We start from the raw sequence: 23086 nt of genomic DNA, 5'->3' as shown, positions 1-23086 counted from the left end.
ACACGTTTATACAACTCAAACTTGACCGCGTAATAATACCTAAAAATTAGTAGTGAATGATAATTAATTCAAATTATTATTAACCAATTAACTAGTATAATATATTTACTTATCTGCATAATCTCCCCTTTTTTTTATAAAAGGTATGACTAATTATAAATACAAGAACATGAAATAATAATGGGAAATTTTCATATATGGCAAACAGATTTTATGAAATAACATTCCATGGGTATAGTTTACATAATTACATTCCATGGGTATAGTTTAGTTTGTTAGGTAGCTTTAAATTTCTATTAAACGTTTTTTTTTTAATTTATACAATTTTTTACTTTTTTCAGTGAATGACAACAGTAGCACTAAATATGGTAACAAAATTTTACATAATCCCATGATTTAAGCTAAACGTTCAAAATCAAATATTTTCCCAAAAAAAAATTCTATAGTGACAGAAAGACAATACCAATTTGTTTTCTCGCACGACTGAAGCAACAAATTAATATGAAAATTGTATATATGACATTTGTGCTTGTATCATAAAAAATAGTGTGATGTATTTTTTTCAAATTTTTGGTTTAGTCTGTTTGTATATATAATTGTGTAATGTTTGTATATTTTATCATGTTCGTATTTTTTTGTATATATCTATGAAATTGTATAAGTTACTATAATTTTGTATATGTGCATATGTGAAGTTTTGTTATTTTTTTATTATTATTGATTAAACCGATTGTATAAAATTTATCTGTCAGTTGTATATATGGTAATCGTGAATGATTCGATAAAAAGATAGTGTTGAAATCTGTTTGTATACAAAAATTGTGTACTGTCTATATACAAAAGAGTGTGTTGTAGTCTATTTGTATATATATCTCTTTAATGTTTGTATATAATACCATGTTCATATCTTGTGTTTGCACATATATCTAACTCCCTATACAAAAATGAAGATAAACAATATTTCAATAAAGTGCTATATATAATCACGATATTTTATACAAAACTAAAAATTTATATAAATAAACTGTATTTGTATTTGTAATTCCTTTGTATAAAAAATATACAATTGTCTCAATCAATATTGTATATAACTATTACTATACAACTAACACTATACATAACTTCAAATAATTTGTATATAGCTAATTGAATATACAAATTACATTATACAATTGTAATTTAGACATGAAATTGTACTTATAATTCAAGTAACTTTTGTATAATTAACCAAATATACAAATAAGTAATTCAAGTAACTTTTGTATAACTAACCAAATATACAAACAGAAATAGGGAAAAAGCTGGGCAACATGAAATATTTGATATACATATGTATATAGACAAATATTATTTAATTAGAATACTTTATGTATATTTGCACATAAATAACGATATATACAACTATCTATCTAGAATTTTGTTTTAAGCCAACACCTGATGTTCCTGATGTTCTTCAGGTTTATCCAGATCTGATGAAGCAGATTCAATGTCCTCTGAATCACTGTTTAAGATTTTTCTCATACTTCCTCCTTCAACAATTTTAATGCCGCTAGCCTTCGCAATGTTGATGACTTTCCGAATTTCGATTGGTTCATTTTTTTTCTTAGATCTCAATTCTTCAATAAATTTTTCAACTTGAACTTGTTTAGCTTTTGCCACAGATCCTACATTGACCCCAAAATCTTGAGTTAATCCGATTGAAAACGACGATGGATTGTCAACAACTTTGACAAAGAATGGTGTACCTCTAGTAATCCTCACAGATGGAGAGGAATTTTCCATACTGTTGTTAATCTGATATGGAGAACAAATATTTTAGAAAAAAATTATCAAAAAACTAACAAACAATACGTATACAATTGTTGAAAATGGAAAAAATAGATCCACCCATGATTTTGGCGGTTACTTGCGAAAAGTGAAAATATGATTGAGGGGAGAATGTGGAATTTGAAATTCAACTTAGAAGTGGAAGAGTGATTTTAGGAGAAAAATACGAAATGAGGATAGGAGAGATAAAAAAAAATTTACATAAAATTTTATAGAAAAGCAACGTCTTTGTTGATTCAATATACAAAGAGGTGGTGGGTCCCAATAATTAAGGCAAAAATTTGAAACTATATTTACTAAATAAATCAAACTATACCCTTATTAACTAATAACTAAGGGATGTTTGCAATCTCATGTAATTTTCCCAATAACATATACATGGACAAAAAAACTACTAAATGTCAAACATAAACTTCAAGCAACTTTTTTCTTTGTTAAAAGGTAAAAAGATTACATCTAAGTATCTACATTATAAATAAAGTAATCCACATAAAAGGATAATTCCAGTACCCATACCTTTTGTTAATCTAATTTTATTACAAAATTGCCAGCAAATACATCAACTTTATATATTTAAATGTAATAATATACATACCTACACATACAATATACATAATACATAATCAATATAGAAATATATTTGGACCATATTAGTAAATAAGTTCATATCCAACTGTACATGTTGATAAGTTCCTGAAATAGGAGCAACCACTATATAATAACATGTCAAAAGGGCCACAAAATGCAAGAAATGTTTCGGAGCAAAGAAAGAACATGTATTCGTGTACTTCTAACGACGAAGGTTCGAACGACGTTACGGAGATCGTAGTTGCTGCAGCACGAATTTACAGATGAAAAGGGAACATATTTACATTCATATGAACGTCAACGAAAACAAAGTCATTGCCTTCCTTACACTAGCAAAAACTACTTTTTAAGTCAACACGAGAAGATCAGAATATAGCATGTACAGCAATTGTCTAGTCCATTTTCCCACTATTGCTCGGGTTCAGCTGTATCGTGCACTGCACCCTGCTCGTCGANTGTCAAACATAAACTTCAAGCAACTTTTTTCTTTGTTAAAAGGTAAAAAGATTACATCTAAGTATCTACATTATAAATAAAGTAATCCACATAAAAGGATAATTCCAGTACCCATACCTTTTGTTAATCTAATTTTATTACAAAATTGCCAGCAAATACATCAACTTTATATATTTAAATGTAATAATATACATACCTACACATACAATATACATAATACATAATCAATATAGAAATATATTTCAACCATATTAGTAAATAAGTTCATATCAAACTGTGCATGTTGATAAGTTCCTGAAATAGGAGCAACCGCTATATAATAACATGTCAAAAGGGCTACAAAATGCAAGAAATGTTTCGGAGCAAAGAAAGAACATGTATTCGTGTACTTCGAACGACGTTACGGAGATCGTAGTTACTGCAGCATGAATTTACAGATGAAAAGGGAACATATTTACATTCATATGAACGTCAACAAAACAAGGCCATTGCCTTCTTTACACTAGCAAAAACTACTTTTAAGTCCACACGAGAAGATCGCAAACAAAATATAGCATGTACAGCCTTTGTCTAGTCCATTTTCCACTATTGCCCGGGTTCAGCTGTATCGTATACTGCATCCTGCTCGTCGAATTTTACCGCCACCAAGTACCTTATACTCACCTTGATAAAAAAAAAAGAACGGAAAAATGTCAACAAAGGGATAGTCTGCCTGATTTGGATTCACCTTATACGCACCGCCATAAAAAGGGAAAATAGATCCAACTACTAATAGTATAACACACATCGTTGACAATTTTCTACAATGTCATTGTATATAAATGTTTGTACTAAAGTTTTTATATGAAGTACCTGTTGTGGATCATAGACGGCATATTCATTGTACTCGAGGACACTGTCCTTATGCTCCGATGGAATCAGCTTACCGCACGGTACCTTAATATCATCCTTCCAGACAAAATGTTCTTTCTCGTCGGTTTTCTTCCTTCCAAGTCCTTTTACTCCAACTTTCTTCTCTTCCAACACTCGAGTATCCTGAATGGTAAATCAGACCATCAGATCAACAACTACAAACTAACATTCGAGTGCGTATATGCATATTTCTTCTTCCAACGGTCTCTTTGCTACCTCGGGAGGGCTCGGAAACTCCTTAATTTCTTCTCCGAGTGAAGCAACGGCTAAAACCAAGAAACCTTCTGGCCTGTCTACAGCTGTGAAACCATATCTTGCTGCTTCCGCTGCTGCATCCGAGCAAACGATGGCTCTTCCAAACTGAACGCATATATTAGCAGTGAGTACACATGTAGACTAAAAAATAGTTCGTAGTAAATGAATTTCTGTACCATGTATCCCGATACGGGAAGTGAACAAACTGAAGGCAAGAAACCTTTCTGCAGGTGCCTCAAAAGATTCGAACTCCTTGTACCTGAGGTCAATATAATGTGATCGACAATAACATTCATCGTTGTGAAACAACGCTCAACCGAGAATTATATGCCAACGAGATATTACTTACCACACCAGAGAAGAACTTTGTTAGGTAATTCCTTCATCTCATCAAGGGAAGGACAAGCACTAACTTCAACGGCAAATATATTCTCAACCGATACACCATAGCTCTGGTGAAACATGCATTTTAGATCACACCGACAGTTCACAATTTTGAAAGAGGATTGGAAATGAACATAAATAGATCTTACCATATCTCCAACTTGGACCGGCTCGTAAGTTTTCTCCAAGTAGTTCACTATCATTTTGTAGTCATCAGATTCTTTCTCCAAGGGAGAAACTGAACAGAGGAGTTTCTTGTAACACTCAAAGAGAGGATCATCAAGCGTAGATCCAGACATGTCTTCTATAATACGCGAGGCAAAGTTGATGTCCCGAATAGTTTCATAGGCAGATGCAGCCTTGATTATTTTCAAACAGTAAGTTAAAACACCTTAATATATAATGCGAAAGATTTAGAGGAAATGACATTTACATGCTCTGTGAGATCGGCATAATCCCTGAAAGTAAAAGGCCTCGTAGATGGCATGAGAGTGAACCACATTTGACTGAACTCATACCAGACACCCTCTGCTTTCGGTCCTGTTTCCTTCATTGATTTTATTTTCTCCACGAAGTGTAGGAGAATTTCTTCACCTGTAGAGTTAAAAGTAAATGAATCTTTTGAATGTTTATCACCGATACGAAATGCACTATAGGCAGAGAGAAGACTTACATCTTCTCAAATGAAGATTAGTAAGCATCCCTATAGGAATTTCCGGTGAATCGTGTCCCAGCTCCATTAAAGCATACCTTCATCCAGCATACAACACTTTATAAGTTCATTTCACACGTAAGGATAAGACGGGAACAGCTTGCAACCTGAACGGCGTTAATACCTGTATATCTCTTGGCTACAAAGGACTTTCATGAAATTTGCTACTACCGAATCAAGCTTACTATGTGCAGCAGCAGAACCAAGTTGCCTTAGGCCAAGCGCTCCATGCCTAACCTCTATTCCGTCATCCTACAAAGTTAAACCATGTTTTAGTTGTCTAGCAAATGCTATGTAAGTGTACCTCGAAGAACAAATAATTTAAGTTGTGACGTACGATATCAATAGGGTAAAACTTGTGATGCTTTTTGTGAATCTTCTTTTCCCTTTCCCAGGGTTCGAACTCATTTCCAGTCATCTCTTCAAAGAGCCTAGCGAACTCCTTAATCGCATCATCGACATTTTCCCACTCCTCTAGCTTGTCGTCTGCTCTTAAGCTATCACCATTTCTGCCCCTTCTATAATACATATGCAAACGATTCTCCGATGACATGATAAGTTGCATAATACAGAAGCTGCATCAATTTGAAGAATCACTTCATCAGCACCTGAAGAAATACTAAGAACTCGAAAGAACTAGGGAGACTTTCGAGCATTACTCGTTGAGTTTGTTCTTTTGGTTGCAAACAGACAGTGCACAGTTATACAATAAGCCATCTTTCTCCAATATTCTTGCACCTTCGTCCTGCATCTTAGCGTCTTTGTGTACCCCTCTTTTTCCAAACACTTTAAGCTACAATAAATAAAAGACGATATTTGAAGCAAACACCAAGATTTAAGTAGCAAATGAGAAAAAGAGGGGGGAGTATACCTCGGCTGTTACAGTTTCGAGTGCCTCTGCACTTGGATCCATCTTATCAAGGGGAATACCTTTACCTTCGACAGCAATGTCACTGGCGACGTCGTATGCATCTAAAGGCTGAGCTTCTTCCATTTCTATACTATCACTCAACCAAGCCTCCCTCACTACCGGTATACCCTTCTCCCTGAGAAACAACAATATCTCACATCAGAGGCGGATGCAACATAAACTCACGTGTTCAATTGAACCCATAATCGCAAAAGCACGATGATTTCAACCATAAAAGCATAAAAATTGGTAAGTAGAAGTCATCGAAGTTCAAATCCTGTATCCACCTCTGCTCGACGTTAGAATATAGAAAGCCATTTTTATTAATCCAATTAATGTAGTGTCAATTAAATATACATACAAAGCTTCAGCTACTTTGGATGAGCCACCACGATCACGTTCAGCGGGAGAAACTACTACGCAAGCAACCCCTGCAAGAGGGAACACTTTTAGTTCCTACACAACTGGAGAAGTAAATTTCATAAGAAAATTACACTGAACAGTTACCAGTGACAGAGTTGTTCACTTTTCCACCAAATTTCTCAATTTTCGATTTCCAGTATTGCTGTGCACAAAAAACTTTAATAGCAACATAAACATACACAAAAATGAAGCCAAATTCATCTGAAGTACTAAAGTGCGTACGTGTTTTCGAGTAAGACGACCAGCTAGAGATATCATCATTCCATCAAATGGCTTCCTTGGGGCAGATATTTCCTTTCGGGGGCGACTCTTGTTGGGGTTTCCACGTTTCTTGATCAGCTATGAGAACATACATAGATAGTCAAATTTCTTTTTTTCCTATCATCCATCTCGCAACAAGAAATGTAAAGTGAATTAGTTTTAAGACATTACATCAGATACTGGAGTACTTTCAACAGATTTAGGGAGTTTGAGAGACTCTCCTCTTCTCGGTGGTTCCTTGGTGCTATAAATACAACTCGACCACTCACTATAATCTCCAACGCAATGATAACCATCGCCAGAGCATTCCAAATTGCCACCACAAATAGGACAATTGTCCAGTGGCCCGAAAAACATTATGTCTTGACTGTACAAGAGAAGGCGAGTGGATGAGTAAGGAAGAATCACAATAAACCTCACATGAAACAACAGCAACTACTACGCCTCAATTTCAAGGTCAGCTATACACAATCCCAGGTCCGGTCGCTCAATTCTAGTACAATATTAATATACAATGTATACACCCCGTTTCTACTTATGTAGCAGGACTCGGGACTACAAGGGCCAAACTGCAAAACTTTCGGTGTGATTTCAAATACAGATTTTTTAAAACTAAATTTACATATTTAGAAACTATACAATAGTTGATGATTCAAAAAAACTCGGAAAGGATAATTGCTATAGAACAACCACTTCTTTCAACTCTGTGGGGCGTGGACAGTAACAATGCCACACACAAATGAATCAGAGTGAATAATATTCATCACCTCAATATAGTATATTATGATGCAATAAAGATTTTTAACAAACTGGATTAACTTACCATCTAGGAACAACAGCATCATCTTCACCTTTAGAATACTGGCCATTTGCTTCAAGGATTTCGCGCATTTGCTTGACGGAGAGATGTTCGGTTATAGTCTTACAGAACTTCTCAAACTCTTCTCGGATTCCATCTTCGTGATCAGTACCTTCTTCTTCTTCAGTTTTTGCCTTTTTGTGTGAGGCTGACTCTTGGCTGTTGCTCTCTGCCTGCTGCTTCCTCATCACCTTTCTCTCTTCACTTGCCGAGTGCGCTTGAGATCGGGTCTCATGAACCTCCACATACATAAAATGCATAAAGTGAGTGGTGGAGCAGATATTTTACCAATGAGTATCAAAATATAAAAAAGTAGACACGCACATAAAAGATAAGGGGAGTCGACCTATCGCATTTATACATAATATTAAAATTTTAACCTAGTTAAACAATATAATTTCTCAGCGAAGGGGTGTCCCGTGTCTTGGCTACTTGATAAAGTACAATAGTACTTTTTATCAACACATTTTTGAGTTTGACCTTTGCTAACATCTAGCCGATCCCAACTTGTTAGCAACAAAAGCATACTGTTAGTTGTAGTAACTAAAGGCACCTACCCATAATAAGTGAAATTACTGATGAACTACCTGCTACAACATATTAGATCACAGTTCACACAGCTGGTGTGTAAATATTCCGCTGTCGGCATATATAAGTTATATCCTCGAGAGTTCTTAAGCCAATCTATATACTTATATAGAGCAAAGAAACGTTCACCGAAATTCTCACACACAAATTAAAATATTCAAAATCAACTAATTAACTCCACAACCCACTAATAGGACCACATTAACACCATCACTAGCCTGATTTATGATTATTACTTCCCATATCCAGTACTCCATTGCTTTCCATTTATGTGTCCTGATTCAGTTGAAACTAAATAATTTCGAGTGTAAATTTGGATATAGAATCTTCAACCTTGTTGAAATAAACTTCTCACATTTAGAAACTACATAAAAAGTAGTACTCCTTCCGTTTCAACCCTTATACCAACCAAAAATTGATGTCCATTTTAGCAAATCTACAGAGTTCTAGTACTTCTTTTTTCCATACTACCTTAGTACTCCTCCGTCCATTTTTAATTGTCATGGTTTCTTTTTTTAGAGTCAAACTATAAGAACTTTGACTAACATTTTATAATATATATTTTCATCATATTGATAGGCAAGAAATTGCAATTACTTTTCGTATAGTTTTTGAATATTAAATTATTTTTTTAAAACATCGAATTAATGTGATCTAATTTAACTTTGAAAGTTAGTCAAATTGACTTTTGAAAAGCGCAACATGACAAATAAAAATGGACGGACGTAGTATCATATAACACCAAAAAATATATTTCATTTTCCTTGCCCCTCTCCTTTTTAGTATGTCCAAAAAGGACACATTTCTATACTTAGTAATAAAACTTTAAAATACTCATTTTAAACTTAATGAATTGATTTCTTGCCACACAATTATCTCTTAGACTTATNTTGCTTTCCATTTATGTGTCCTGATTCAGTTGAAACTAAATAATTTCGAGTGTAAATTTGGATATAGAATCTTCAACCTTGTTGAAATAAACTTCTCACATTTAGAAACTACATAAAAAGTAGTTCTCCTTCCGTTTCAACCCCTTATACCAACCAAAAATTGATGTCCATTTTAGCAAATCTACAGAGTTCTAGTACTTCTTTTTTCCATACTACCTTAGTACTCCTCCGTCCACTTTTAATTGTCATGGTTTCTTTTTTTAGAGTCAAACTATAAGAACTTTGACTAACATTTTATGATATATATTTTCATCATATTGATAGGCAAGAAAGTGCAATTACTTTTCGTATAGTTTTTGAATATTTAAATTTTTTGTTTAAAATATCGAATTAATGTGATCTAATTTAACTTTGAAAGTTAGTCAAATTGACTTTCGAAAAGCACAACATGACAAATAAAAATGGACAGACGTAGTATCATATAACACCAAAAAATATATTTCATTTTCCTTGCCCCGGCCCTCTCCTTTTTAGTATGTCCAAAAAGGCCACATTTCTATATTTAGTAATAAAACTTTAAAATACTCATTTTAAACTTAATGAATTGATTTCTAGCCACACAATTATCTCGACTTATTTTAGACCACAAGTTTCAAAAGTCTTTCTTTTTTTCTTAAACCTCGTGTCACTTACAAAATAGGCCTAAGCCTATGCGAACATACTCATGACATCCATGCATCAAGACGTCAAATGACGCATACATGCACGGCCCATCCCACAAAGTCCTACAAATGAAGTCGAAAGAAAGGCGGGATCCATCAAACTAACTCATACAAATTGGGAACGGGACAGAGGGAGTAGTACTAGCTAGTCAAGTTTAAATTCTCAAAGTATCAATAGTTCAGTAAAATAGAAGTCTTGGTCAAAGGAAGACATCCTTTGATTCTACTCTCCAAAGTGTACCACCACCACCACCATCAAAATAATACCAAGTGTGGGGTGTGGGTAAGGATACGCAAATTTTACCCCAACCCTATTTTCGATTAGGGTTGGCTCATGAAAAAAACAATCCAAAGCAGTCCAACAAGAAAAGTAACAAAATCACAAGAAATAACAGTTAATAACCAAACAAAAAATAGACAGTAACAAAACAATAGTTACAACAAAGCAATACGCTTTACTAAACTATGCACTAAACTACATCCACAAATTAACAAAAAAAAACACATGCATATATAGTATTTTGCTACCACAATTTTGATAACAATTAATCCTCTTAACATCAAAAACCAATTTGAGTTAGTAAAACCAAAACTCCTCAAACAAATTAAAATTAAGACCAACTAATTACAAACAAAAGGTTACAACAAATTAAATTAAACTTTGTATTAGAAGCCATAAGAGTGTATATATATACTACAGCTAAGAACTAACCTTCATTTTTGATTGAGGAGTACTTTGCCTCTAAAAAAAAAAGATTTGTGGAAATTTGTATATCGATATATATAATATATAGATTGAAAATTAGAAGAGAAGTGAAAAAAAAGTTTTAACTTGGTATAATTTTACATAGTAAGCTAGTAGGTTGACACGTGTAATAACAAAAACTCTCAATGCTTGACACGACTCATTTCTCTTTTTAACTATAGCGGCACCTACTTAGCTGTTACAATTACATTTTATTTATATTGGTGTTCGACTAATTAAAATTTATGTGAAATATATAGAATTGATTTGGATATTACACTTTCTATCAAAGATTTTGTATATTTAAAGCTATAAATCTAAAAAAATTAATTATGAAAAAACAGTCTCTCATCTTTTTATGAAAGCATTCTTTTTTTAAAAATAAATATTTTCAAATCCTGAGAATTTTGACCAAATAAACTATAAATTTGAAATTTTTTAATGGGAAAAAGGATAAATATATCCCAAACTATAGTAAATGGTATGTAGATACCTTCTCTCATACTTTTGGGACATTGGTGCCCCTGTCGTCCAAAAACTAGAGCATATATACCCTATATACTAACGGACATACACGGTCATAATCTTATCCACCGACGCGATATTTATTAAATATCTGATCGACACATAAGATTGTGCCACGTGTTCCTATTTAGTCTTCCGTTAGAGTGAAGCGTATATATGTTTTGGTTTTTGAACGGCAGAGATACCAATGTCCCAAAAATACGGAGGATATCTGCATATCATTTACGTCAGTTCAGGGTATATTTATCCATTTTTCCTTTTTTAATTAAAGGCAAGGATTGCATTTATTCCCTCTAGGTTGCTAAATGAGGTGGGGAGGGGTGGTTCAAGGCTGAAATGGTCAAGATATTAAATGGAAAGAGAAAAAACAATNAGCTATAAATCCACAAAATTTAATTATGAAAAAACAGTCTCTCATCTTTTTATGAAAGCATTCTTTTTTAAAAAATAAATATTTTTAAATCCTGAGAATTTTGACCAAATAAATTATAAATTTGAAATTTTTTAATGGGAAAAAGGATAAATATACCCCAAACTATCGTAAATGGTATGTAGATACCTTCTCTCATACTTTTGGGACATTGGTGCCCCTGCCGTCCAAAAACTAGAGCATATATACCCTTTATACTAACGGACATACACGGTCATAATCTTATCCACCGACCCAATATTTATTAAATATCTGATCGACGGATAAGATTGTGCCACATGTTCCTATTTAGTCTTCCGTTAGAGTGAAGCGTATATATGTTTTGGTTTTTGGGCGGCAAGAATACCAATGTCCCAAAAATACGAAGGATATCTGCATATATCATTTACGTCAGTTCAGGGGTATATTTATCCATTTTCCCTTTTTTAATTAAAGGCAAGGATTGCATTTATGCCCTCTAGGTTGCTAAATGAGGTGGGGAGGGGTGGTTCAAGGCTGAAATGGTCAAGAATGAGAATAGGGGATATTAAATGGAAAGAGAAAAAACAATAAATTTGAAATATCACTTTTTTTTTTTTTTTATGTAACTTGTAAGTCATTTTCTTTCTATTTTAAAGGAATTTATTTTTCTAACCATACATAAAAAAAAATTAAAAATATTCTCTACCATACCAAACACTAGTAACTTCAAATTTTGAATTTGAATATTAGAGCTTGAGGATACTTTTGCAAGAGGTATACTCCCATTCATCACTTGCTTCTTCTAAATATATGTGTGTTATTACTACTTACAAAAATTGGAAACTTGTTACATAATTAGTCCTCTCATGCTCACTTCATTACTTTGGAACTTTCACAAGTTTAGAAAAATACAAGTAAAGCAGACTAGATCTTATCTTACGAATTTTAATGAGATTGGACGTTTATATTATTACTAGCAAGTATATAAAAAAACAATAACTTGAAAGACTCGAATACTCTATGATTGTCACAATATTTTTTAAAAAAATTATTTATTTTTAAATTGATAAAAAAAATATCACATAAATTCAAACAAACTAAAATATATTTTTGTTGCTCACAAGTCCTGAGTTTTTTATTTTGCAGGGATCTCTAGTTCCAAGATACTACAAATTGTTGTTGTTGTTTTTTTTTTTTTTTGCAGTTTTGACTTTTGTGGAGTGGAGTGGAGTACCACTTTTAAATTGGACACTCTCGAATGACGCATAATGTATGTCTTGCCCAATTTAATTCTGTGACTAGGTTCATACTCATATATTTGTATATAAATAATTTATTTATAAAATTATTGGGTATATGTAAAATTCGTAAATTTCGTACTATCTCCACCGTTAGTTAGAGTGGTTTAGAGACAATTTTTGAATATTTGAAATGTAAATTCAATGATATTATACGTGAAGTTGTGTGGAAGTGAGGTTTGATGCTCAGATCAACCCCAAAGGAGAGTGTTTTAAGTATACGGAGTCTTAATTCAAGATAATAGGGAGATCAACTATAAGGCATATCGTATTGGTGTGGAATAGGTGAAATAGAGGTTCGTCTTTGGAGTGTTGTGTAATAAGAAGGTATCACCAAACCTTAAAGGTAAGTTTCATAGAGCGATGGATTGATCGATTATGTTGCATGAGATGGAATGTTAGCCAGTTAAAAACTCTTACGTTAAGAAGATGAAAGTTGCATAAATAAAGATGCTAAAGTGGATGTGTGACATATTAGGAGAGATAAGATTAGAAATAAATATGCCTAGGGCAAGGTGGGAGTGAAACTGATAAGGGAAGCGAAACTAACAAGGTTTGGACATGTGAAAAGGAAAAGTGTAAATGCCACAATGAACAAGTGTGAGAGGTTGATAATTTGGGCTTCAAGAGATCAAGTAATGCACATTGAGTAAGTATCGAGGAAAAGTAATTAAACAAAATATGACACGTCTTGAACTTATCGAGGAAAGTGAATAGGTATTATTTGTTTTTCTTATTAAAAATATTAAAACATTATTTATCTACACAAAATTATCTTATTTTCGTCAAATGTCTCTTTAGTAGTAACTCTTCATAAAAAAAATTATTTTTGTGGTAGATAAGTATTACTCATGTTCAAATTTACTTTTTTTCTTGAATTAAAGTCCGATCAATAAATATTGTACTTTTTAAATATAACTTTGTGATAATGTAATATACTTCTCTTATAAACTTTTGCTTATTTGATAAGATTATATAAAGAATTAAAATAATTTTAATAGTTTCCACGACTTATGAGATCTTTTATGTTTATAAATAAAAAATACAAATTAAAAAACAAAATACATATATAATTTTCTATTTAAGATTACATTTCTCTATATTTTCACTCAATTTCTTGCTCCTCCCAATATTCAACAATTGAAAGACTATAAAGCCCCTGATAATTAAAGTAAACACCAGAAACTGAACTTCAGAAAAAGACATAAAGCTATATTTTTATTTATTAGTATAGAGTTTTGAGTTCTCCTCCTAATTCTCTTAAAGTTTATGTTGTTTGGTTCAATTTGCAATTATTATTTCTTATTTTTCACTAACAGAAATTGAGATTACTTGTTGCGTTATCAGTTTTCTTTTATTTGTATTATATTGGATTTCTTCTACTGGTTTTATGTGTCTTATTTGACATAAAACAATTGCTCTATTTAGTATTTGATGAATTGTAATTTTTAGTATTGTGATAAAATGATGTTCACATCGTTATGGATCGTAATTGGATGATTGAGATTCCCCAATTCTTAATTAGAGGTCTTAATTCAAATTAATATTGTGTATGGAAAAAATATCCTTGGGAGTGCCGCCTCCAGAAATAGACCATGTAATGTGCGAGTAAGGAATTGACACCTGGTGGGAAAGAAAAATAAAAAGACGATGTTCAATATTTTGTAGTTATTCTTGAGCTTTAAAATTTTCTAAAAATATTTGGGGCTTTTGCATGTTTGAAATGCTAATTTGATTTTTAAGTTTATTTAGTAAAGAATAATGGTGAATTTGCTTTGTTGAAGGTTAATTTGGACTAGTAAGACCAACTGATTGGATGGAGGTTTTCGAGTTTGTATCTCGAGTTAGAAGCAGATCCAGGATTTAAACTCGATGCTTTCTAACTTTTGAGGTTCTTACCTTAACACATTGTATTTGTAATTGTTAGTATTGTGTGTTTTGTGTCGAAAATACTGAGTTCAATTGAATTCTGAAAAAGAGAAGAAGAAGAAAAAGGAAAAAGATACACTCATACACTAAGTTTAGTGATTTTTTTCATTTATCCTATTTAGTTTTGGTGGACAAAGTTACTAGATACCTATTGCTGATAGGAGCTGACAAGTATCTCGTGTTATTAATTGAGGAATTCATAAGCTTACCCGTACACTACGGTTATAAAATAAAAAGTTTGGTTTACTAAGCTCAAGTTTCTGTCAACGCTTCATGGTTGAGTTTTTTTTCTTTCTTGACATATCTGTAATAGTGTTCTGTATCTAGCATTACACGATGCACTAGTGCAGCACCAGCTATGAGCTACTCAACAACAGTATAACACGAGAAAGGTAAACGTCTATTAATTAACATTGAGCTATTACGCAGCTTTTAGGGAATGTAAATAGCAGAAAGAAATAGAGTTACTGAGGGACGAAGGAAAGAAAAATGTGTTTTTGAGCTTATAGGGATGCAGAACAATTGAGATAGGAAAATGAAGAACAACATTCAATTTGTATGGATCTTAGGTGCTTGAATTGTATATCGTTCTAAATGACCTTATCCGCTTTTGTGTTGTTCAAAATAGAAATAGAAACCTCAATAAGTTCTGTATTATCATGTAGTTATGACTGATGCACCGAGTATTTATACAGGTCGTAGGCTGGAGTTGACCCTGTATTTCCTTTTCTCGTTATCCTGCTAAACTGTCAGTAGAGGACTTGAGTCGACTAGACCAGCAGACATAACATTGTTATTTTCCAATCTATGGTATCGATCAAAATACATTGTTTGTTGCCTGCTCTACATAACATTGATGTAAAGTTTATTGTGTTCGTAGAAAGGAGTGATAGTTAGCATCTCCTCAGACAGGGACGGGAACAGCCTTTAGGCTTAACCTGTTACCACACACATCTGGTTAAGGCTACTCACTTCGGTGGATCTTACCTAATTCTTTTGGTTATCAAAAATGTGAAGTGGTCTCTCTCATTGACACAAGTAATCCTGCCAAAACCTCACAATTTGGTTAGTTTCTAGTTGATAGTAAATTTTGGTTCCTTGGACAATAGAGTTACCCAAAACTGTATTGGTGGGAGGTAGCAGGTACCAGATGTAACAGTCTAGTTGCACACACCACCATTATTCGAGAAAATTGGGAGTCTGATTCTATCATCTAGAAGCCGATTCGGAACTTGTGCTTATATGAATGTGATATTTTCTGACCCCTTTCGTCCTCCATATGTTGGCAAGATAATCTACGATAGGTGGTCATCGTGTTGTAGACTAACAATTATGTACTTAATTCTTGATTTTTGATGAAATTTGACCTCACAAGTAATGTGGAATGCAAAAGTTAGAACATGGTTAGTTTTTATACAACTTATAGTTATAGATCAAGATTATAATAAGAGATTTATAAGTATGCAATATAATCAATAAACATGTGGTGGGCTTTATATACTTCTTCCTCCTTCACTACATCAAAAAAATCATGCTCAGAAAGCACTATATATAAATCTATCAATTCATACTTCTCTTTCACCATATCTTGTAAACCTTCGTTTTCTTTTTTAGTTGTCCCGATACTTTTGACATTGATCGCCTCTGCATCTTCTACAGAACACACAATGAAAAAGGGGTGTGACAGTCAGGAGGTAAATTTAGGTGTATAGAGTGGTGTGTCCTCGCCAAGCAAAAGAGACTTTAAGATGGCTTCACAGACCGCGGTATCATAGATCAACAAATGTCCACCATCGTGAACTTCGTGATATTGAATCCAAGGTAACCTTTCTGAGACATGTCTTTGTAGTTTCAGATTGATAAATCTGTCTTCACACCCGTGCCAGATGTGAACAGGACGTTTATCGTTTTCAGAAAAAGGATTGCTAAGCTCCAAAGGATCAAAATCCCATTTACTAAACGCCACAAGGAAGTCACTACGGAGGTTGTTGAAAACATTTCTGCTCTTTAGCTTGTCCTGAAGATGGAAAACATAGAAGTTAAAATAACACTTTCAATTTTTTTTTGCAGGAAATGGTGAGCCGGCCTCTACTTGCTTGGGATTAAGACGTAGTTACTGTTATTGACCTTACCGCGGTTAGGAATTGAAATCCAGGTGCGTTCTTCAAAAGCTCCAAGTCCTTGTCTGTAAAGTATGTAGGTTTTGTACTATCGGTAGAGGAGGATTGAGACGTTTTTCGGATCATCCACCAATGCAATAACTTAGGAGCATATCTTGCAACCAAAGTCATCCTTTTGTACCACTTCTTCCGTTCATCGTCCTTTAATACAGATTCCGGTAGAGAAGGCCATTGGTAATTGACAATGGGAACCACAAATGCCACCCCTGCTAACCTACCAAGTTTGAAAAATAGAAGACATGAATTTACAACAACAACAACAAACAAACTCAGTGTAATCTCACAAGTGGAGTTTGAAGAGGGTGGTGCATACGTAGCCTTACGCTTACCTTGTGAAGATAGAGAGACTGTTTCTCATAGACCCTCGACTCAAAGACATGAATTTACAACAACAACAACAACAAACCCAGTCTAATCTCACAAGTGGAGTCTGGGGAAGGTGGCATGTACGTAGCCTTACTCATACACCTTGTGAAGGTAGAGAGATTGTTTCTGATAGACTCTCGGCTCATGCTTTTGACATTTTGTTCATTCAAGTTTCATGTTATCTCTTTATCTATACAATTTAGACTATAAGTTTATCGTTGAATGAACTGCATTGCTGATATCGATCACAATAAAAGCACGATACGATGATTCAATAAATGTTACCTATGTGATAGGTGTTTGATGCAACTCCAGGTTGGGTAAGATCCCATGGAGAAACCAATTATGTAGAATTTGGATCCCAATTCCAAGTAATTTGCTAATTCTTCAATATCTGATGCTTCACTCCTTAACGATCGTTTCGGATTAGGATCACTTCCTCCATATCCAGCTCGATCGAATTGAACTATATAAACTCCCATCGTGTTCATAAATTCCTGTCAAAAATTCTCAAAAAAATAACTACATATATCGAACAGGTTGGATTATGACTCATTTGTTGAACATGTTGAATTATGACTCGTTTGTTGACTTGACCAAATAGATTGAACAAGAAATGATCCATCAAACTATTGGATCAAAATAGTTTCAACTCAAACTCAAATATACAAAAATAGAAAATTTAAGAGAAAAAAAGCATATACTATACACTTTCCTTTTAATATCCTTTAAGAAAAATAAAAAATAATATATTGGGCGGGTTGAACTATAACTCATTCATTCAGGCAACTTTTGAGTGAGTTGAGTCATGACTCCATTGTTGATTTGACTTGTTTTTCGTTCAAATTTAATTGAACCCACACATGGAAAACACAATTGCATAAATTTGGAATAATTTAAGAGAAAAAAACATACACTTTCCACTTCTTCTTTTTTCTTTTAAAAAAGAAAATTTGGGTTATAGTGGTCCTATTGAATTATAATTCATTTATTCAATACACATGATCTTCACCCAAATAATAAATTTCTAACGAATTGATTCATGACCCATTGCTTAATTTCACATGTTTTCTATTCAAATTCAATTCAATCCGTCCATTTGACAATTCTGTTTCACAACATATCAAGAAGTTATGTTGAATTATGACTTGTTTATGATCTTTCACCCAAATAATAAATTTCGAGCGAATTGAGTTATGACCCACTCAAATTTAATTCAAATGCCATCTAACAATTATGCTCCACGACATATCAAGAAGTTATGTTGAATTATGACCTTATGATCATTCACCCAAATAATAAATTTCGAGCTAATTGAGTCATGACCCACGCAAATTTAATTCAACCTGTCCATTTAACAATTCTGTTCAACAACATATGAAGAAGTTATGTTAGATAATAATTTACCTGGGGTGCAAGAAAATCCCTTTCTTTGGAGCTGTCAAATCCATGAATAAATATAATTCTGTAATTTGATTTTTCCTTTGGAACACCTCTTTCTTTGTAAGACAATTTTCTTCCATCAATTAATTTGAAATTTGATGAACTATTAGGTTTAGTTTCTGCAGAAACCATTATGAAAAAAAAAATGAAAGAAAAAAATATATAAATGAGAGTTGTTTTTTTCCTTAGAGATCTGTTCATAATTTTATACGAGAAAAAACAACTCTTTTTTGGTCAACCATTTGGCCCTTTTTTAACAAAGAAAATTCCTTTTGTAAAACTCTCAAATACTCCTCCTTTTTTGTCCCTATATATGTGGTATCAGGTATGGTGCTGTTCGAATTTTGAGGTTTAATTTATTTTTAATTTATATCTCACTTTTTTTAATAACTGTGGTGTTCGAATCAAATTTTTCACGTTGATTAATTTGTCCATCAAAATTAAAAAATATGACAAATAGTAAGAATCACCTAGTGTAATTTGTATGCTGAGAAAGAGAGAATATTATTGTTGTTTTTGAATTTCAAAGGTTAAAACTTTTTAATTTTGATCGTGAATCTGTATATAATTTTTTAAGCTTTTTAAGTTTATGATAAATTTTTTTTAGTCTGTCCCGAAAAAATTGTGGAAATAATTTAATTTAAAATATATATTTCAAAAGTCTTCCTTTTTCCTAAAATTTTGTGCTTGATAAAATTGTGCTATATTAAAATGAAAAAATAATACTATAAATTATAATAATAATTTTTTATTTTTTTATGGTTGAGGGGGATGGGTATGGATTCCTTGAAAAGGAAACTTCATATTGTTTTTCCTTTTTATTTTTTTATGGTAGGGTTGGTAAGGAGATTTTTTGGGCCACCAACTAATTCGATAAATTTTGCTTTAAAGTGTTTGGAGAAAATTACGGCGCAGAATTTTGCTATTTACTACATGAGGAAAATATGTGCATAATCTTGAAATATACAAAATTAAAATTGAAATTAAGTTAAAAAAAAAAATGAAAAGAGAATTTCGTTTTTCCCAATAATTTAGCTATTCTAGTTGTAGAGATTTTATTGTGCTGTATTTACGGTTGTTTGACCTGTATATTTACGTAAGAATCTTTTTTAAAAAATATATTTTTTTTTTACCTTTTTTAATAGATTAGTGTTGACTTGGCAGTTCGTTTAAGGGAGAATTTATTGTATTAAATTAATTTTATTAATTGTACTCTGGAAATCTAAATTTGATCACTAGTAATTTATATAGGTTTTTTTCCATTCAATATTGATATTAGAGCCTTGATTAATTTAAATTTGTGTATTGTAAGACTTATTTTTGAGACGACGCTTTAAAGATAATTTTATTTTCTTATTCAAAACTCAAATTCGAGATCTTTTAAATAAGAATAGAGGAATCTCATTCATCCTGCTACGATCTATGTTGATTATTTTGTTCTTTTCTAAGACAATGAAACAATTATTTTAATTAAAGAAAACATAAACATCATTTCTTCTGTATACCCTAACTTATTTTTTAATGTTTCCAATATTTTATGAAAGTACATGAAAAACTTGAAGACTTGAGTCAATCCCCTTTGGTTATAATATGACAGTAAAAGAATTTTAAAATTCTAGGGAACTAAAATAACCAGTACTATAAAATAATATATTTTTTTCATTGATATTTCATTTTTAAAAAGAAAAACTTTATTATTTTCAGAGATTTAATTTAAATTGTATTGGTGAGAAAAGAAAATTGTTCAATGATTATTTTCTGAATTTAATTGGGAATTTATCTTTCATCGTGTATTGTTCCAATGAACTGATTCGATATAGAAATAAGGTGGAAAAATCATATTTCAAATACGAATCTCTCATTGCTTCATGACCCAAAAAACCTCTGTATCTAGTAGTGAACCAAATGTAGAAAGAAAACTGTTATATGCTTTAATATGCATTTATTAATAATTCATTATATAAAATATAATACTANTATATAATAATTAACAATTAATGTAATAACTTATAGACAATAAATTAGTATGATTAATTCTTTAATTAAAAAATAAGATAAAATAGAGAAAAAAAAAGTCAAAAAAATGAGGAAAAAGATAAATAGCAATGGAGGCCTTAGAGAGGTGCCACATCACCTTTTTTACATTTGACTTTATATTATATATAGATTCATTATATAAAATATATGATAAATTATACTAAACATCCTTGTAATATGACTCAACTTCAAATGTACCCTATATTTTAAAATAAAATAATTACATACTATCATTTACAAAAATTCTACAAAAGATTAGGTTTAATAATATTATTATTTTACAAGGTTATTAAAGTGGTTAGATTTGAAAAGTACGGGGCATATATATAGCTATAATTAATACATTAAAATAGAATAACTAAAAGACAAATTAAAACTAATAATAGAAATTTGTAAAATTTAATTTTATGAAAATTAAAGAAAGAGCATAATCATTTCTATTGAAAATTTTAATTCATGCCTTTGATTTTAATTTTCTGTTGAAACATGTATATTTCAAACAAATCAAATAGAAAATAATCACAAATTATTTCATAATATATACTATTTAATTACTAGTAATAACTTTTATACATTTTGAACATTCTATCTGTATTTTTCTAAAAAAGAGTTATACAGGAAATTCTCAAATTTTAATTTTTTTTTAATTTTATTTTACTTCCCCCTTCAAATATTTAAATTTACTTAATTGGATGAATATTCCTTTGCGTAAAATTTACATTATATAAGGGGTTTAGTTATTAATTTCAAAAAGTAAGGAATAACATCGTTATACATGTTATTAAAATTAGAATGTATAAATATTAAAATTAGAAATACAAAGAATATATTTACTATTATATCTAAAAAAAAATTAAAAATCAATCTCAAGTAAAGCACAAAAATATGGAAATTATGTTCTTTTTTGTCATTTTTGGTTTCCAACTTTCACTATAAATACAAAATTTGGAATAAAAGTTACTAAATTTCCGAAAATCCTCTTAATAGAGGTGTTTACTAGTAATTTTATTAAAAATAAAAATGTGGTTAGAATACTCCATTATTTAGCCACGTTCCAGTGCAATATGCTTTCATTATTCTTGAGTCTTTTTGTTTATTTGTTTTGGTTGAATTATTATTCTTGAGCTTTGTGCACATGAAATGTGGTGGACAATATTACAATATATTACTATATTACATGTTGATTGTGCATAATAATTTACTTTTAGGCCAATGAAAACATGTGATTTGATTCTTTTTATTATTATTTTTCTGTCTTTTCTCCTAACATCACTATTTTCATAAAGTTAATAAGTCGATTAATAAGACATTAACTCAACCTTAAAGGATTGCCAAAAGCTACTATTAATAAGATAAATATTACTTCATTTTTAATCAGAAACTAGTAAACTTGTTCGCGCTTCGCGCGATGTGAATCGCATTTTATAAATTTGTTATTAATTGAAAAGTCAATTTATAATTATAGTTTTTTTTTTAAAAAAAAAAAAACACTTTAAATGTTATAAACTATATTAAAAAAAATGCTCCTATTTGATTTGATTTTCATTCAACAATTAAAATTATGTTCAATAAATTTTGAATATGTTAGCTTTCATATAAAACGTGGCTTACAATAATATTTGAATTTGACGTAGTGGAATGAACAAAAAATTATAGGTACTTTAGATAAGTCGAAAATATTACAAATTTATAAATGATAACAATTTCTCAAACTTTTATCACTTGTTAATAAATCTTCTCAAATGGTAAATGATGTGTCAATCGTGTTCATTATCTTAGTATACTGAAAGTATATAAATAATAATATGGTTATATATGTTATATGATGTAAAAAATAAATATATTTAGACTTTTTGTTTGTTGTTCTGTTTTCCTTTCTGTTTTCACAGTTAACATATTAATTGTTAGTATAAGTTCTTATTAGTGTCAACATAATATAAATTGCATACGCATTCTTATTGTTAAAATTAAATGATATGTAAATAACTTTTTTAATAACTACGATAATTTAATGTGAGTTATGACTATTACTAATTAAGAGTGAAAATAATGAAGATGGAGAAGTGTGAATTCTGAGAAATATGACTTTTTTTAAAAAATAAAAAATAAAAAAGGAGGATAAAATTCTTGATGAAAGAGAAGTGTTACTTATTATTTTCCTTGTTATTTCTCAACTTTTTAAATATCTCTCATATTTTAAAAGCTAAAAACATCAAACATTAATAAGTAATACCATCATCTTCCTTGTTCAATAAGTATATTTTTGATTTATTTGTTGGGTCTCAAGTAACCCTAGTTACATTATTCTAAAATTTTAATTTATCCAAATCTTTTTTTTTCCAATTTCAAAAGGATCTATAATTTAATTTATCTTAATTAAATTAT

The 23086-nt window shown here is 31.2% G+C and overlaps 2 protein-coding genes and 1 non-coding gene across 4 annotated transcripts in view; 1 reads left to right on the top strand and 2 right to left on the bottom strand.

Annotated features, from left to right (window-relative positions):
• Positions 1-3393: 3393 nt before the first annotated feature.
• On the bottom strand, positions 3394-7090 carry LOC125871012 (protein ADP-ribosyltransferase PARP3-like). The gene is made up of 16 exons (XM_049551592.1): positions 6900-7090; positions 6690-6806; positions 6552-6609; positions 6406-6475; positions 6006-6180; positions 5794-5927; positions 5472-5709; positions 5259-5386; positions 5096-5172; positions 4856-5016; positions 4572-4781; positions 4388-4490; positions 4215-4297; positions 4000-4143; positions 3724-3906; positions 3394-3534 (listed from the first exon to the last, which is right to left on the bottom strand). The coding sequence occupies exons 1-16, from the start codon at positions 7083-7085 to the stop codon at positions 3457-3459; spliced, it is 2145 nt and encodes a 714-aa protein (XP_049407549.1). The 5' UTR covers positions 7086-7090; the 3' UTR covers positions 3394-3456.
• An 8455-nt stretch (positions 7091-15545) lies between these two features.
• Positions 15546-15673, top strand: LOC125854029 (U6atac minor spliceosomal RNA). Its single transcript, XR_007445327.1, has one exon. It is a non-coding gene; the product is annotated as a U6atac minor spliceosomal RNA (small nuclear RNA).
• A 493-nt stretch (positions 15674-16166) lies between these two features.
• LOC125871115 (uncharacterized) overlaps positions 16167-23086 on the bottom strand; it is a 367917-nt gene continuing 360997 nt past the window's right edge. For both annotated transcript variants that reach the window (XM_049551718.1, XM_049551713.1), the window contains exons 2-5: positions 18629-18806; positions 17507-17718; positions 16808-17069; positions 16167-16692 (exon numbers count right to left, since the gene is read on the bottom strand). In XM_049551718.1, coding sequence (XP_049407675.1) covers positions 16363-16692; positions 16808-17069; positions 17507-17718; positions 18629-18796 — 972 coding nt within the window. In that variant the 5' untranslated portion in view covers positions 18797-18806 and the 3' untranslated portion in view covers positions 16167-16362. The remainder of the gene's footprint in view (positions 16693-16807; positions 17070-17506; positions 17719-18628; positions 18807-23086) is intronic.

This window comes from Solanum stenotomum, chromosome 1 (genome assembly GCF_019186545.1).
Source record: "Solanum stenotomum isolate F172 chromosome 1, ASM1918654v1, whole genome shotgun sequence".
In the NCBI taxonomy this organism is placed as follows: domain Eukaryota; kingdom Viridiplantae; phylum Streptophyta; class Magnoliopsida; order Solanales; family Solanaceae; genus Solanum; species Solanum stenotomum.
This window is presented reverse-complemented; position numbering and strand designations above follow the sequence as displayed.

Bases quoted from the DNA above. Each gene is read 5' to 3' on its own strand.
- LOC125871012 (XM_049551592.1), bottom strand. From the start codon at position 7,085: ATGTTTTTCGGGCCACTGGACAATTGTCCTATTTGTGGTGGCAATTTG. The intron at 5,173-5,258 runs GTATTAACGCCG...TGCTGGATGAAG, and splicing joins TGTAGCCAAGAGATATACAG to GTATGCTTTAATGGAGCTGG. The intron at 5,017-5,095 runs GTAAGTCTTCTC...TTAACTCTACAG, and splicing joins TAATCTTCATTTGAGAAGAT to GTGAAGAAATTCTCCTACAC.